This window comes from Pogonomyrmex barbatus, unplaced genomic scaffold (assembly GCF_055798465.1).
Source record: "Pogonomyrmex barbatus isolate J1 unplaced genomic scaffold, ASM5579846v1 scaffold13, whole genome shotgun sequence".
NCBI lineage: Eukaryota > Metazoa > Arthropoda > Insecta > Hymenoptera > Formicidae > Pogonomyrmex > Pogonomyrmex barbatus.
This window is the reverse complement of record NW_028297109.1, coordinates 3544289-3557787: the sequence shown is the minus strand read 5'-3', so window position 1 is coordinate 3557787 and position 13499 is coordinate 3544289. Positions and strand designations below refer to the sequence as shown.

Sequence of the window (13499 nt, the reverse complement as noted above, 5' to 3'; positions counted from 1 at the left end):
TTTTACATAAGAGGAAAGTAGATGTATATTCAATAAGAAAAAAATTCTTTATTTATAGAAACACTGTACATATGCGACACGAATATATACAGCATTTTATAATATTATATATTTGTATATATATATATATGTATATATATATATATATATATATATATATATATATATATATATATATATATATATTATAAATTACCAAAGAATAGGAATGTCACAGCTAAGATAAGGAATTGTCGTCCTGATTGCGAGGCGGCCGTATATCACTGTTTCTTTTGACGCAATCCACCAGCCAATGTATACCTTCATCTACTCCATCCCTTTTCCCAAATTAGGAATTGATTATAATTTTATGTAATAAACAAAATTTCATTTAAGTTTTTAAAAATAGAAAGCATTAATACTAATTATTATATATATATATATATATATACATTTTTTTAGAATTCTATACATAATATAAACTAGTAAAATAAAATGTTTTGCTTACCCATTGAGGGCTGACACAGGCATTACCATGCAATCTCTCCTACCAATTAAGTGTGCACTTTGATTAAATATTGGTTTCACTTCTCTAACACCCATACAATCAGGTACATCCTGCTTGTTTGCTAGTACCAGTAATGGTACACCAATTAGATGCTCGGATGATATCACCTTGTCTAAAAAAAAATAATATTTGATAAATATATTTGTATGATATATATATATATATATATATATTTTTTTTTTTTTTATTACAGTGCAGAAAACATCAAAACTATTAAAAATATTAAAAATATTTCCCACATTGTTGGGAAATATGTCCCAATTGTAACTTATCGAATTTAGGATACATTTTGATGCTCAGAATACTTATCTTTATTTAACATTTACCGAACAAAAGAAAATGATTCTGAGATTGAGAACATCAAATAAAATCAAATATTAATAATACCAAATATTGTTAAAGAATGCATTTTACCAAAAGTTTCTTTGGAATCTGGTATTCTATCACGATCGGACGAATCAACGATGTAAATCACAGCATGAGACTCTGCGTAATACTGTAAATAGAAAATTATATAATTTTGTATACAATTTGTCAATCCGATAAAGAATATTACATAATTTTGTAGGTAAAAGAACGAAAGATGTAAGACTACATAAAATGTTTTAATATTCTTATAATTACTTTGTCCCACAGAGACTGTAGTTCTTCTTGGCCACCGAGATCCCAGAAATTGAAGGAAACCCCAGCGATGTCAATCTTGCCGATATTCAGGCCTACGGTAGTTGTAATCTTGCTTGGATTCATGCCCTTATAATTCTTCGTGAATTTCGTCTTCGCCGCTTCCAAGTAAGTCTACAAGTAATACCTAATTAGTTCCCCATATCATAACCTCAAAATATTTGGAGTTACCGTTTTCCCTGCATTGTCGAGTCCCAAAATTAATATGAAGTACTCGTCCTTCTGCACCAGGTACTTATATAGACCGTGCAGCAACGTGTACATCTCCGTCACCCGTCGATGTGCTCGCTGATATGATTTACATGTCGTATTGTTTACATTTTAGGCCCAGGCTTGTCATACTCGTGCCATGATGGCTGATCTGCAGAGCGTTGTGTTTGTAAGGCATCACCAATAAGAGATTTGCGATACGCGGCCATGTTTACTTCTGTCATTACGTAGCAATGCGATAACGCATACCCAAGAATCTTAATTCTAGGAGACCGTTTTTCCAAGTATCTTAATTCTAGGAGACCGTAGATTTCAAACATATTAAATTGGAAAGTAAACATGACGCTAAAACGCTGTTCAATGCTCTCTAAATTAAGTTGGGTTTTGAACAAGTATTGTCTTTTGCATATTACATCTGTATCTTGATAAAAGAAAAGCAGAGAAAAAGTTTGGAGTGGAGAAGAGTAGTAGTTGAAAGGAATAACGCCATAATATCTTTGAAATATTCCATTTTATTGTTGATAATGTAGATCTCTTGCCTAGCCGCAATACATACTCGTAATCCAAAAGTAGTACTACTACTTTGTTTTATGTACAGCGCTTTATTCGATTACTTTGTTTTACTTTACTTTTTGCCCTCCACTTTCATCTCACTACTCGTCGTTCAGTCTTGTCATAGTATAGTACTTATGAAGCAGCACGGTGCACACGCGAAACTCCTGTTAAATTCTGAATCCCTAATTTCTGAAATCCCACATTTCTAAATTCCCACGTTTTTTTTTCTTTTTCAAATACAAATACCAGATTTCGTTACTCTCGTATATCATTTTGTATCAGGTAAAATCGTCGAGACACATTCGAACAAAGCAACAGTAGCGTAAAATGCGAAGATGTTTCCTTTCCGCATTAAAAATTGTTAATGCTTCTATAAGTAATAATATGTACCTTTCCTCCTTTTAAAACTATTATTTAATTGGGACATATTCCAATGTTTATCAGGGGAATAAATATTTTCCAAAACTTTACGTATTATGTTAATTGAGCTGAGCTATTGTTTTGATATTACGATTTTATTCCGTTTGACGTAAGCTAATTTTCTTTTTACATCTATAAGATTGCACGCTATTTATAAATCTCTAATTTAGCGTTTAATTTACGCTTTCGCAGAATAAAGCATAACTTTAACATTAACAGGTGAAGCTCGTGCTCCTTCATACTATTCTGATACACTCACGCATGCATACCTAGGGCTATATAAACAACTGGTATATTACTTCACAGTACAGTTTAATAAAAAGAATTCGAGTACGAACGTAACGGAAACACATATCGATATATGTATTAAGTGCGATGTATAAAGGCATATCGCGCGTATCGCGGTAATTAAAGTCAGGAAATGATTTCTTAAAAAAAACAAAAAAAAGTAGACAAGGAAAAAACGTCGCGTATCTTGTTATAAGAAGCTGCAGATTCAGCGGATATTTAATGTAATAATTTTATTAATGCTATATACGTCGATCAGAATGTCTTTGTCTTTCTTATGTTTGAATCTTTTTCATATGCACATTCCCACATTCCATATTCGAAATGCTCATGAAAAATCAAACTGTCCCCGTTCAAAAACCGCAGCATGGGCACGATGCAGATCTCACGATGTTTAACTATATCGATTCATTTTTATTAGAGTATTTGCCCTTATGCAACGGAACATGTTGCCTTGAAGTTATTACCCATCCTGTATTATTTTGAACCGCCCTGCGATACGTATCGACATAGCTCTTTTTTTTTTCTTTTTCTAATTTTGTCGCACGCAAACGTGACAACTTTACAAACGTATAAACTATATTGTTTTTTTTTTCTTCTTAATGTGTGTCACAGCCTTCGTGGCTATAGAACACAAAGTACAACTACATAGATTCTCGATAAGACAATCGACTCCATAATGGAGAATTACGTAAAAAAATATCAGTTTAACGATTAAAAACAAAAAAAAAGAAAAAAAAGGGAGGGGGCAACCTCATGGGACTCGGCTTACATGCTAAGATAACCGCGGGCCTGACTTCGTCTGCGGCCGAAGAGGTATGCCAGCAATACAATGAATACCAGACCTGCCAATGTACAACCCACAGTTATAGGAACGATGTCAGGCGTGTCGAACGAACAATCCTTGGCTAGAAAAAAATAAGGTAAAAAACATAAATAAATTTTGTGGTATAATCATAACATTTGTACTAAGATAAAAAGAGAAAAATGGAATACTCACCTAAGCCAAAAATAGTAGCATTATCACTTCGGAAAGCTTGGAATTGTAGATTGCTTACTTTCAAAAGTCCTACAGTTATGTTTTTATCCTCGAGGGTCAAGTTTAGCTGTTGTTCTTTGAAACATCTATACGAGTTACTCAATCCAGTTTTGAATTGTGGCGCCATGTGTACCACAGTAATGGTCTTATCTAAAGACAAAAATTCAGTTTAGAGAAAAACTCAAGATTAAAATAAACTTATTTTGCACAAAATAAATGCATACTTGATTTATTATTCGGGAATTCTTTGGCTACCAAAGAGATCTCGAAATGATGAAGAGAATAATATTTTCCCGTTTCATTCTTTATGAAATGCAATGTGAAATTATTTCGAACAGTCTTATTTTGTGATTCCCATGACAATATCAAGCTCTGCTCAGTTTCACCACATTTTCCTGTTGAATTACTGGTGGTGGGTATATCTATTACCTTGTACATTGTCTGTAAACAAGATAGAATTGATTACGTTGATAGAATTGATAACATCGATCACGGCTATATTTCAATTTATTCAAACATAATCAAAACTTGATAAAAACTTTTATATTAACTTTTATATTAATATTTAATTAAACTTAACTTTTATAATATTTAAATTGATATTTTTATAAGTATATTTTAATACACTTGTCAAACTTTAATTTCTACCAATGTAGATTTTGATCTCTGTTTAATTTACTTTTTTTTTCTTTTTTTTTATGAATTAGAAAAGATAAAGAGTGAAAACTAAGATTGAAATTAATTTATTGATAAAAATAGATAATAAATTCATATAATATATTCATATATAATATTATGTGATTTTTATATACATACCACATTATTTGTGCTGTTATAAGAAACATTGAATTGCACAGCCATATGAACAATAATGCACGTTATGTTATTTTCTTTGACTGTCCATTTTCCAAGATCGGGTGGAGGAACCGGTGTTGTTGGAGCTGGCGTTGTTGGAGCTGGCGTTGTTGGAACTGGCGTTGTTGGTGCTGGTGTTGTTGATGCTGGCGTTGTTGGTGCTGATGTTGTAGAAGACTTTGTTGTAGGAGCAACAGACGTGGTGGTTGAAGGTGTAGTCGGCTTGGTTATAGGCGCTAAAGTTGGCTTTGTTGTTGATGCAGTAAGATTTGGTGCCTCTGTTGCAGCATCATTCATTGTATGCTCACCTTCATTTGAAGGTAAAGACTTTGTTTCCACGTTTGGTTTAACCGGAGCATGATCAATTTGGATGGCAGATGTTAACAGGTTAACATGTTGAGTAGGTATTAACTGAGAATTTGCAGCTACAGATCCATCCGCAGTATTGACATTCGTGCCATCATCATTCAAGTTGCCAGCTGTTAAAATTACATGTATGATTATATTTCTATATCATTGAGAGTGATTCACCTTTGACTTTCAAGGTCTTGTAATAGGTCTCCTATTTGCGAGGAACATAAGGAAAATGATCTCTAAAAATAGACCAGTCATATTCTATGCATTTTTAAAATCATATTCATTTTTAAAATCATATTCTTAATAAGTTTTAAAATATGCAGAATATATCCCGGGTAAACGGCATTAAATATTCATCCGCAATATTAATTAAATATTTAAATATTTTATGTCATCTTTTTTATACATTTGAATTATTCATATCGTCCATCCTTTGGGACAAACCGTGCGAAAGAAAAAAAAAAGAGAACGCTAAACAAAGGCGTGCAAAGTTCATTCAAAGAAAAACAAGAGATAAACTTGTGTGTGTCGCGGCATCCGTATTGTATAAATTCTCCAAAAATTGAAAATTATTTTGAATTCGGAGTGGAGAGCGATGAATGTAAAGATAATGATAGAAGGCGTCATCGTAAACCGATTAAATCTGCAACACAAATTTTATTCCCTTCCTCCACCCCCATCTTCTCAACGCGATAATCCTTATCGCGTAACATAATATACACGCGCGATCTGGCTTCCTGTTATCCGGGACGTGACACAATGATCATCTCACGCATATGCACGCCCGTGAGCGATCGTTTTGTTCTAAAGTGTATAATCATCCGCATCGAATCGGAAGCGCAGCGCAGCGCGACGCGATTCGACGCGAGTGCGGTCGCACTCGAGTCAACATATTCGTGATAATATCCCCGATGGAGGAAGCCGAACATCTCATGTCCGCTTCATCATGGCGCCTCCGGATCATCGGAGGCGCAATTAATCTCCGAAGCGGTCACGAACGTAACTTCGGAATCGTGAAAGATTCCTTTTTCCCTCTCCCCGCGTCCTTTGCGATAAGATCGTGAAGTGTCGACGATCAGGACGTCAAGATTCCCTGACGTCTCGTCATCGTACATCGCGAGGGTACGTTCCTGGTACGGCCAGCTGTCCACGTTTGCCATAAATAGCGTTGAAGATCGATTACCTGACACGATCGTCGCGGCCCAGCACAGAAGCAGCAGGGGTCTCAGCATATCGTCGAACGTTCGAAGAAGTCGTGCCGTGAAACTACGATTGTACGTACGTTCGTGCAAGTCGATCGAAGCAATCCAGGAAAATGAGGAGACCATGGAAGTTCGTGGACCGGATGCCTGCTGCCATCTATCCCGATCGCGCAATCCGCAGTAGGTGAGAATCGATGGCGGCACGTTCGAATTCAAATTCGGGGATAACGAAATTCCGACAAACAGAAGTGTCATAATACACGTGCAGAGCGAATTTATTTTCGTGAATCAAAATGACACAAATTCTTGCTAAATAAATCGCTTTTCGGAAGCATTACGAAATCCGTAAGCTTTGTTTAATCTATATTATATATTTCCATAATTTATTCTAGAATTAAAGTCCAGAATTATTGTATATGGAATTAGAATTCATAAAATAAAAAATGTTTATTTTGAGAAAAAAATGTTTGACAAATTTGTAAGAAATTGTATACGAAAATTCGACTGGGCACAATTAAAATATCAGTCATTTCTTTTATAAATTACAATGAAACTGAAAATTTTAGAGAATGTCAGTGCATTAATAAAACAAGATAAAACAAGATAAAACTTATAGATTAATGTCAGAACAAATCCATAATTAATATTTTATATCTCATATTCGTAATCATAATTTTATATATCATAATTGATGTTGACATAGGTATTATCTGTATATTTTCAATAAAGAATCTTCTAAAGAATATCTTTTCTTGTTGAAATTAAGACTTCTTGTACTGTTTTCAATGTGAATTTGTAGCACAGATCCATTTCAATAATCGACTAACATACATCTGTACATATGTACAAGTAATCTCCGCCATATTCATGTACATTGATTTTCTTAAACGGTACATTATTTACAAACTTTATACAACATGGTCAGAGAATTTAGGGCACAAAAATATAGTGAGATACATCATTAGAATCTTCCATGACTTTTGACTGAAGTAACTTGATCTCAAGCCTCAACTTCTCCCTCTCCATCTCCTGTTTTTTTATCTCATTCGAATAGCAATTGATCTGCAACTTTAACTTGTCCTTTTTCAGTTTTAGCATCTCAGTTTCGTGATATAACTTTCCTTTTTCAGCGCGTAACACTGCCAGTTGCTCCTGCAATAATTGATGACTCGTTTCGTCGGATAGCACAGCATCAGATATCTCCATGTCCGGCTTCATCATCGAGGCTGACTTCGCCGTTAAATTTATCTCACTCTCGGGTCCGCTTTCCGGTTCCGTTTCCATAGAAGTACCCTCCTTCATAATCCAAATTCTTGAATCTGTTTCTTGAAAGTTGCTGGGAGACTTTGGTGATTGTTGAAGCGGTAAAAGGTCGTTTTGTGATTTATGATTGGGAGATGTAGACGTTTCCCTCGTAACTTTCTCGATAGTGGTGGTGGAAGTAATCGTTTCTATGTCTAAAACTGATATATAAAGTCTTTTCTGATATATTGATTGTGCAATAAAATTAGTAATTAGTATAAAAAATAAGTTACCACGTGGCTTTGGTGACTGACTATCGTCTACCGCATGCGACAAATGATTGTTGCAGTAGCTATTGAATTCTCTCTCATCGACGAAAACGGAACCGTCTGCATTGACGATAGACTCGACTATCACCGATGGATCTCCAGTTTCCATTACTAGCTCACCTACTATCTCTCCATTGGCCGTTATTATATCGCCCTCATTATTTGTTCTCAACAATTCGCCCTCGTTTGTATCGATCTCGCCAACCACCTCTTCTTGCGTCAATTGACCACTATAAGAATCTTCGCCATCATTTCCCTCGCTTGCTTCTAACTCCGTTGACAATCCCTAAGGAGAGAAAATTCTTTCGTTTATTTTATATAATTCTATACATAAAAAAAAAATAAATGTCTTACATCTTGACTCCAGGCGGGTTCCTGCTCCTTTTTCATTCTTTTTATGGTTTGCGCCATTTCGTCCTCAGATTCGGGATATATTTTTCTATTACCGCTCCTGGCTTGCATCTTCTCAATATCATGTATTTTTTTAAACAACTGATATGCTCGTTCTGGCGTAATATCTCTCTTTTGTTTATTTGCTGCTGCTATGTTAAACAGATCCTTGGACCGCAGTATCTTATTGGTGCGCAATCGCACGTACTCTTTCAATCTTTTACGATCAATATGCAATTGCATGAGATCTTGAACTTCTTGTTTAATCTCACCACAGAGCTTTCTCTCTTGAGGAAGTCTTTTAAATAGGTCCTATTTCACAAAATATTATTTTTAAAATTTAACACACATTAAATTACATTAGAACATTAAAAATTTTAAACATACCTCTGAGATTTCGTGATTGTGTTCATTATTGACACTGGTCACTTCCAACTTTGTGCCATCTTTAGATGCTCTGACCATAATATGAGCGGGGCAATTTGTTCGTATAGACCTATATGCAAAGATAAAAAATATATATCAAAAACAAATATCAATGTGTCATTAATATACATTGTTTATTAGTGAAGTGATTGGAAACTAACTGAGATTGTCTCCTGCCAGCGCCACGTGGGAGAAACTTCTGGCCACCATAAATACATGCATATTTGACAGAATAATACTTTAATCGCTCGCTAATGTGACGTGCAGTTTTCATGTGCGCTCCACTCACAGTTCTACTGTCTCGTCTCCAGTAATGCACCAGAGTGTGTTTTGAGACTCTGTCCAGCTTTTGTTCCAGTTCTTCATAGCTGTCAAACATTTCTCCCAGACGGAAGGATACATCGTCACTGTCTCCAGTGCTCACATTCATCATAAAAACAGCAGCTAACAATCTGTCAAATATCAGGATTAGAGAAAAAGAGAAAGAAAAAGAATTAATGGGTATCCATAATTTTTTCTCATTCACGCAAGTGCAATTTTTACCGTCATCGTCGTGGCACGTAATCCGTCTATCTTAAAAGAATATAATGTGGATTTCTTTAAGAAATTCACTTAGAAATTCGCGATACTGGTAGTAAAGTAGGGATCGGAATGACAAATATGAACCAGGCAGAAAGTGCGATCATTACAAAGGTATCGTCATCGTCGTCGTTGAGGCTTGATCCGATGACGGTCAAGCGCGATGCAGGCGTCAACATCGTTCACTGGGAGCTCGGGGCTCGGTGAAATGTTGAGGTTATATTATGTCTGTTGCGTTGACGATTGGCGTGGCAGAAGCCACGTCGGGAACCGTGAACACAGACAGACCGAATCTTTCGGCGGAGAACCGGGCGAGCAGGCGAGCGCCGGATCTTTCGGGCGCATCTGTCGCGGCGCGACGTGCCACGATCATGACGGTGACGGACGGCGATTCGTCGGTAGGAGGCTACGTACCACGGCGATCACGTAGTCGCATTCCCGGAGCGGCCGGAGCGGGAGTTCAACGGCATCCGGGACTTTTTCCGGAGCGGCGAAATCAAAAAGCTGGACCTCCTGAGAACGGAGACACCACTGGAAGAAATTCCGCACGGCGTCTTTCGAATATTACGTGGTCGACTCTTGCATACGATCGCGATCGTAATCGCGGATTAGTTTTCGGAACGCGCGATGTGATCTATGAAATTGCTGGAGTTCATCGCGACGCGCGAGATATTTGCAAGCGAGCGGAAGATTCCAATAAGGTTGCAGCAATATTGCGGCAATATTTCGGGAAACTCAAGCGCAGCAATTTCTCAAAGATTGCATCGTAATGGGAAAATGCGAAATATTCGTGAACAAGATTGCAGCAAAGTTGTGGCAATATTGCGGCAGTGTTATAAAATTTTTTGTGGCAACAAAATAATAACGAACCATTGAAAATAAAGACATATTCGAAAGGCAGTGAGGAAATTATTCGTTCCAAAATTTCTTTCCAAAATCGTACGAATTTCAAATTTAGTTTTGCATATACTTACGTTTTTCTCCTGCGTGAATCACTCTAACGATTCATTGGAAATGCACTCTGCTCCGAACACGTTGCACGTGGGACATTTTCAATAATGCATTAAAACAGCAGGCTTTATGTAGCCCCCCATGCCGCGCTCTGTGTACGGGAACCAAAGAAGAGTGGTCGATAACGTCGCATCGCCGTACGCGCCCCGCACAAACACAACAGCGTCCAGCCTATGATATCGACGACGGCAGTAGCAGCAGCAGCAGCAGCAGCAGCAGCAGTAGCAGCAGTGGTGGCAGGAGGAGTAAGATTCCTCAAAGCTCGAAGATTCGCCCGCTTTGCTCGGTTCGGCCCGGCCCAACTTTGTTCGCAACCAGATTTCATCTCTCTTTTCGCCTTGCCACCGTACCCGTCGTTCTGGACGCTTGCTCAGGTTATCAACGTTGATCCAATCAAGAAGGGTTCGTCAGCCTTCTGGACGCGCATAACGACCTCGTCACGGTGGGGTGGATACCTCAATGCCCTCGTTGTCGGATACAGCAGTCGACGGAGACGACGAACGTGTCCGACAAGATCGCGAGAGCCGCGAGTCGGATCCGGGAACATCGGGGGTTGACGGCAGCAGCGAGGAGGGCGACGTTTTCGGATAATTTTGATCATCACGGGATCTCCTATGTGCCACCTCCGCGCGGACGCAGGATCACGATTTGGGATACCTGGGACCGCCGTGTGCCGCCCCGTCAACCATGGACATTGACTGCCCGATTGTTAGCCTGAAGAGATCCAGTAGTGCGCCGATGATTAACGAGATCAGCGCGACCATGTCCGTCACCACACCGTCAACGTCTTCGTCGAGGTATGTCCCCAAATGTCTTCTTTCTCCTTTATCCAGAAATGTAAAGCATGACTGATTCATGACCTGAGTTGCTCCAGGTCTAATGCATGTAAAGATCAGCTGAGGTCTGTGTTAAGACTCGGCAATAAAGCCTCATAGTTTTAAAAAGACACCAAAGTTATTTGTAGTTTTCAGGAGCGGATAATTGAAGTACTGCCCGCTCCAGCTGCTAATCTTGTAAAAGTAACAGCATTGCATGCAGTGCTGATCAAATATGTATGTTGAGACATTAATCTATTTTTGTGTGTTTTGAACTTAATGTCGAGTGTACATGTACTATTATATAAATATAGACATAAATGTAAATATATATTAGTGTAACAAAGAATATGAGGATGAGGTACAAGAATCATACTTACTTTTATTTTTTTATTCTTTGTGAATGTTTTTATAAGTAGAAATTCAAGGTAAATTATTGAAACTTGTATATAATTGCTGATAATTTATTATTATTTTAAATATTTGTAATACTTTTATATGCAGTTTTATTTACTGCAAGTCAATATAATTTAACTTATGCCATAGCTGCATTATTCATGCATGATTATACTGTTTATAAATTAATGAATCTGAATTTTAAGTATTTTGAAATTATTGTGTAATAATTTATTCAAGGAATCTTCGAATTATTATTTTTTAGTATTTGCAGCTATGTGAACGTAATTGTTTCTAAATATTTTTTACTTTGTCATTTTGCAGGGACGCTGTGTCAACCTATAATATATTTGCCAATTCAACTCGTTTACGACGCTTTAGTACTAGTGTAAGATCATGTTACTTATTTACTCTCTTATTTTTCTTATTTATTATTTTTCTTATTTATTATTTTTCTTATTTATTATTTTTCTTATTTTTTATTATTTATTATTCAGTTCGTATTAATTAAATGTCATTTAAATATTTTGTCATTATCTTTTTTTTGTTATTTCAATGACAAAATTTAAAAGCATTTATTTTCTGGACAAATAAACAGAAATAGAATTAAATAAAGAATTATATTTCTGTAAAAAATTATATTAATTATTATATATATTTTCAAGAATTATATTCCCATAATTGATTAGAGAAAAAAAATTGTAATCAGTAATAAACATTTTATTTTGCAATGTTATAATTTTCTAATTCTTATAATAAATGATTTAATTGATATTGTTTCTTATCATTATTTTTTTTTCTATGTTTAGAGCCCTGGTAATGTTCCTAGATTAACACCACGCGTGAGTCAGTTGAGACAGGAGGAATGCGTCGATGTCGCTGGCCGGGAAGCGGCACACGAGAAGGAAATTCATAGTGCCATGCAGATATCACAATCATGGGAAGATCTTACCTTGGAGGCGGAAGCATTGTCGTTCAAGGATTCAGAGTCTCCTACGCTTAATAAAATGGAACGGCCGAGAAGGCTGTTAGATCCTCTAAGTCTGAATCTGTCCATCACTGGCTCACCACTGTGTTCTTCACCTTCCCCCACAAGATCCGGATTTAATCAAAGACAGTGTTACTCTCCTGGTATTCACATCTGGAAGAACAATCTATCTCCTAGTCCTACAAGAAAGGCATTTGCGACAAGGTAAAACTTGTTTCAAGCATTATATAATTATCTCAACTATATTATTTCTAAATTATGCATAAACTTAAAAAAAAATTTACTATACTAATTTCAATGCTAATATTTCATAATACAGGCGCAGTTTGAGTCCTATCGCGATAAGGCCAAGCTGTTTAGGGCCAGTCAAAAGAAAATTCGAACTAGACGAGACTGGAATGGATCACAATTTGCAACCGCCTGCGAAACGGACTTCTGGTTTACTGACGTCGGCTGCATCCAGGTTGTATATATTTTTTATAATAATCGTCTGTGTATTTCAAATTGAATTTAGACATAACTATCGGAATAATAATTTTTTTTAACATAAAAGAAATAAAAATGTGTTTATGTACATTTCTATAATTTAATGATGTATATTATATGATATGATTTGTATATTTCTATATTATAGTTTTTTATAGAAATGCTCCTAAAATTTTTTAATTTAATAATTTTTTTCGCAGATTGGATACGCTGTCTAGCCCACTTCCAGGAACTATCAGTTCTGTGGGCACACCCGAATCTTTATCAAGTGCAGATTCGCCCAGTTTCTCCTTCCGGCCAGTGGACAGTCCATCGCCAGTTCGCGTAGGTCCAAATAGCGATAGCGATTCTCTGTCGGATGCGAGCAGTCAAAGCAAATCGATAGATCAAGTTCGTACTGATCAGATCAGTCAGGACAATCACAGATGAATACGAGAGACTGTCGGATAGGCGAGAGTTTGGAAATTAGACGTGTCACATTGATCCTTCTCGACATATTGATGTAAGGGAGAAAGCATTTGTGTTTCATGCTGAATCCTTTGCAAAGCATATTCTTCTCGGCAGTCTTGTCATTCATTAACAAAAAAAAAAAGAATCGTGTGACATGAATTATTTGGATATTAGTGTAAGTGCGACATAATGTAGAAGAGAGGCATCTTTAATGCTGCTTCGAATGTATGAAT

The 13499-nt window shown here is 36.5% G+C and overlaps 4 protein-coding genes across 12 annotated transcripts; 1 reads left to right on the top strand and 3 right to left on the bottom strand.

Annotated features, from left to right (window-relative positions):
* Positions 1–196: 196 nt before the first annotated feature.
* Arfrp1 (ADP-ribosylation factor related protein 1) lies at positions 197–1746 on the bottom strand. The gene is made up of 5 exons (XM_089072368.1): positions 1400–1746; positions 1172–1342; positions 962–1043; positions 488–659; positions 197–317 (listed from the first exon to the last, which is right to left on the bottom strand). The coding sequence occupies exons 1-5, from the start codon at positions 1490–1492 to the stop codon at positions 218–220; spliced, it is 618 nt and encodes a 205-aa protein (XP_088928494.1). The 5' UTR covers positions 1493–1746; the 3' UTR covers positions 197–217.
* Positions 1747–1930: 184 nt separating this feature from the next.
* LOC105429573 (lysosome-associated membrane glycoprotein 1) lies at positions 1931–6311 on the bottom strand. 2 transcript variants are annotated; one of them, XM_011642649.3, is made up of 5 exons: positions 6136–6311; positions 4557–5074; positions 3965–4181; positions 3702–3890; positions 1931–3609 (listed from the first exon to the last, which is right to left on the bottom strand). In XM_011642649.3, exons 1-5 carry the CDS (start codon positions 6278–6280, stop codon positions 3470–3472), a joined length of 1209 nt encoding a protein of 402 aa, XP_011640951.2. In that variant the 5' UTR covers positions 6281–6311; the 3' UTR covers positions 1931–3469. The 2 variants fall into 2 exon arrangements, with proteins under 2 accessions (XP_011640951.2, XP_011640961.2); XM_011642659.3 differs by having other exon boundaries at positions 6235–6295.
* Positions 6312–6403: 92 nt separating this feature from the next.
* LOC105429609 (uncharacterized) lies at positions 6404–10234 on the bottom strand. Of its 6 annotated transcripts, none has more exons than XM_011642733.3 (7): positions 10095–10234; positions 9535–9633; positions 8703–8993; positions 8503–8611; positions 8080–8427; positions 7690–8011; positions 6404–7617 (listed from the first exon to the last, which is right to left on the bottom strand). In XM_011642733.3, exons 3-7 carry the CDS (start codon positions 8972–8974, stop codon positions 7085–7087), a joined length of 1584 nt encoding a protein of 527 aa, XP_011641035.2. In that variant the 5' UTR covers positions 8975–8993; positions 9535–9633; positions 10095–10234; the 3' UTR covers positions 6404–7084. The 6 variants fall into 6 exon arrangements, with proteins under 6 accessions (XP_011641035.2, XP_011641029.2, XP_088928484.1 ...); XM_011642727.3 differs by having other exon boundaries at positions 9535–9651; positions 10095–10233; XM_089072358.1 differs by lacking the exon at positions 10095–10234 and having other exon boundaries at positions 8831–8993; positions 9535–9733.
* Positions 10235–10263: 29 nt separating this feature from the next.
* LOC105429596 (PABIR family member 2) lies at positions 10264–13411 on the top strand. 3 transcript variants are annotated; one of them, XM_089072364.1, is made up of 6 exons: positions 10264–10928; positions 11103–11183; positions 11667–11730; positions 12152–12534; positions 12650–12793; positions 13017–13411. In XM_089072364.1, coding segments are annotated over exons 2-6 (822 nt in total). In that variant the 5' UTR covers positions 10264–10928; positions 11103–11181; the 3' UTR covers positions 13246–13411. The 3 variants fall into 3 exon arrangements, with proteins under 3 accessions (XP_088928490.1, XP_011641001.1, XP_011640993.1); XM_011642699.2 differs by having other exon boundaries at positions 10265–10928; positions 11096–11183; XM_011642691.3 differs by lacking the exon at positions 11103–11183 and having other exon boundaries at positions 10289–10928.
* Positions 13412–13499: the final 88 nt, after the last annotated feature.

Bases quoted from the DNA above. Each gene is read 5' to 3' on its own strand.
- LOC105429596 (XM_011642691.3), top strand. From the start codon at position 10,819: ATGGACATTGACTGCCCGATTGTTAGCCTGAAGAGATCCAGTAGTGCG. The intron at 11,731-12,151 runs GTAAGATCATGT...TTCTATGTTTAG, and splicing joins TACGACGCTTTAGTACTAGT to AGCCCTGGTAATGTTCCTAG. The intron at 12,535-12,649 runs GTAAAACTTGTT...TTCATAATACAG, and splicing joins AGAAAGGCATTTGCGACAAG to GCGCAGTTTGAGTCCTATCG.
- Arfrp1 (XM_089072368.1), bottom strand. From the start codon at position 1,492: ATGTACACGTTGCTGCACGGTCTATATAAGTACCTGGTGCAGAAGGAC. The intron at 1,044-1,171 runs GTAATTATAAGA...TTCTATTTACAG, and splicing joins TACAGTCTCTGTGGGACAAA to TATTACGCAGAGTCTCATGC. The intron at 660-961 runs GTAAAATGCATT...ATTTTTTTTTAG, and splicing joins AGATTCCAAAGAAACTTTTG to ACAAGGTGATATCATCCGAG.
- LOC105429573 (XM_011642649.3), bottom strand. From the start codon at position 6,280: ATGGTCTCCTCATTTTCCTGGATTGCTTCGATCGACTTGCACGAACGT. The intron at 5,075-6,135 runs GTAATCGATCTT...TAATTTTAACAG, and splicing joins GGCCGCGACGATCGTGTCAG to CTGGCAACTTGAATGATGAT. The intron at 3,610-3,701 runs GTGAGTATTCCA...ATTTTTTTCTAG, and splicing joins TGCTACTATTTTTGGCTTAG to CCAAGGATTGTTCGTTCGAC.
- LOC105429609 (XM_011642733.3), bottom strand. From the start codon at position 8,974: ATGATGAATGTGAGCACTGGAGACAGTGACGATGTATCCTTCCGTCTG. The intron at 8,428-8,502 runs GTATGTTTAAAA...TTTGTGAAATAG, and splicing joins ACAATCACGAAATCTCAGAG to GACCTATTTAAAAGACTTCC. The intron at 7,618-7,689 runs GTAACTTATTTT...TTTATATATCAG, and splicing joins TCAGTCACCAAAGCCACGTG to TTTTAGACATAGAAACGATT.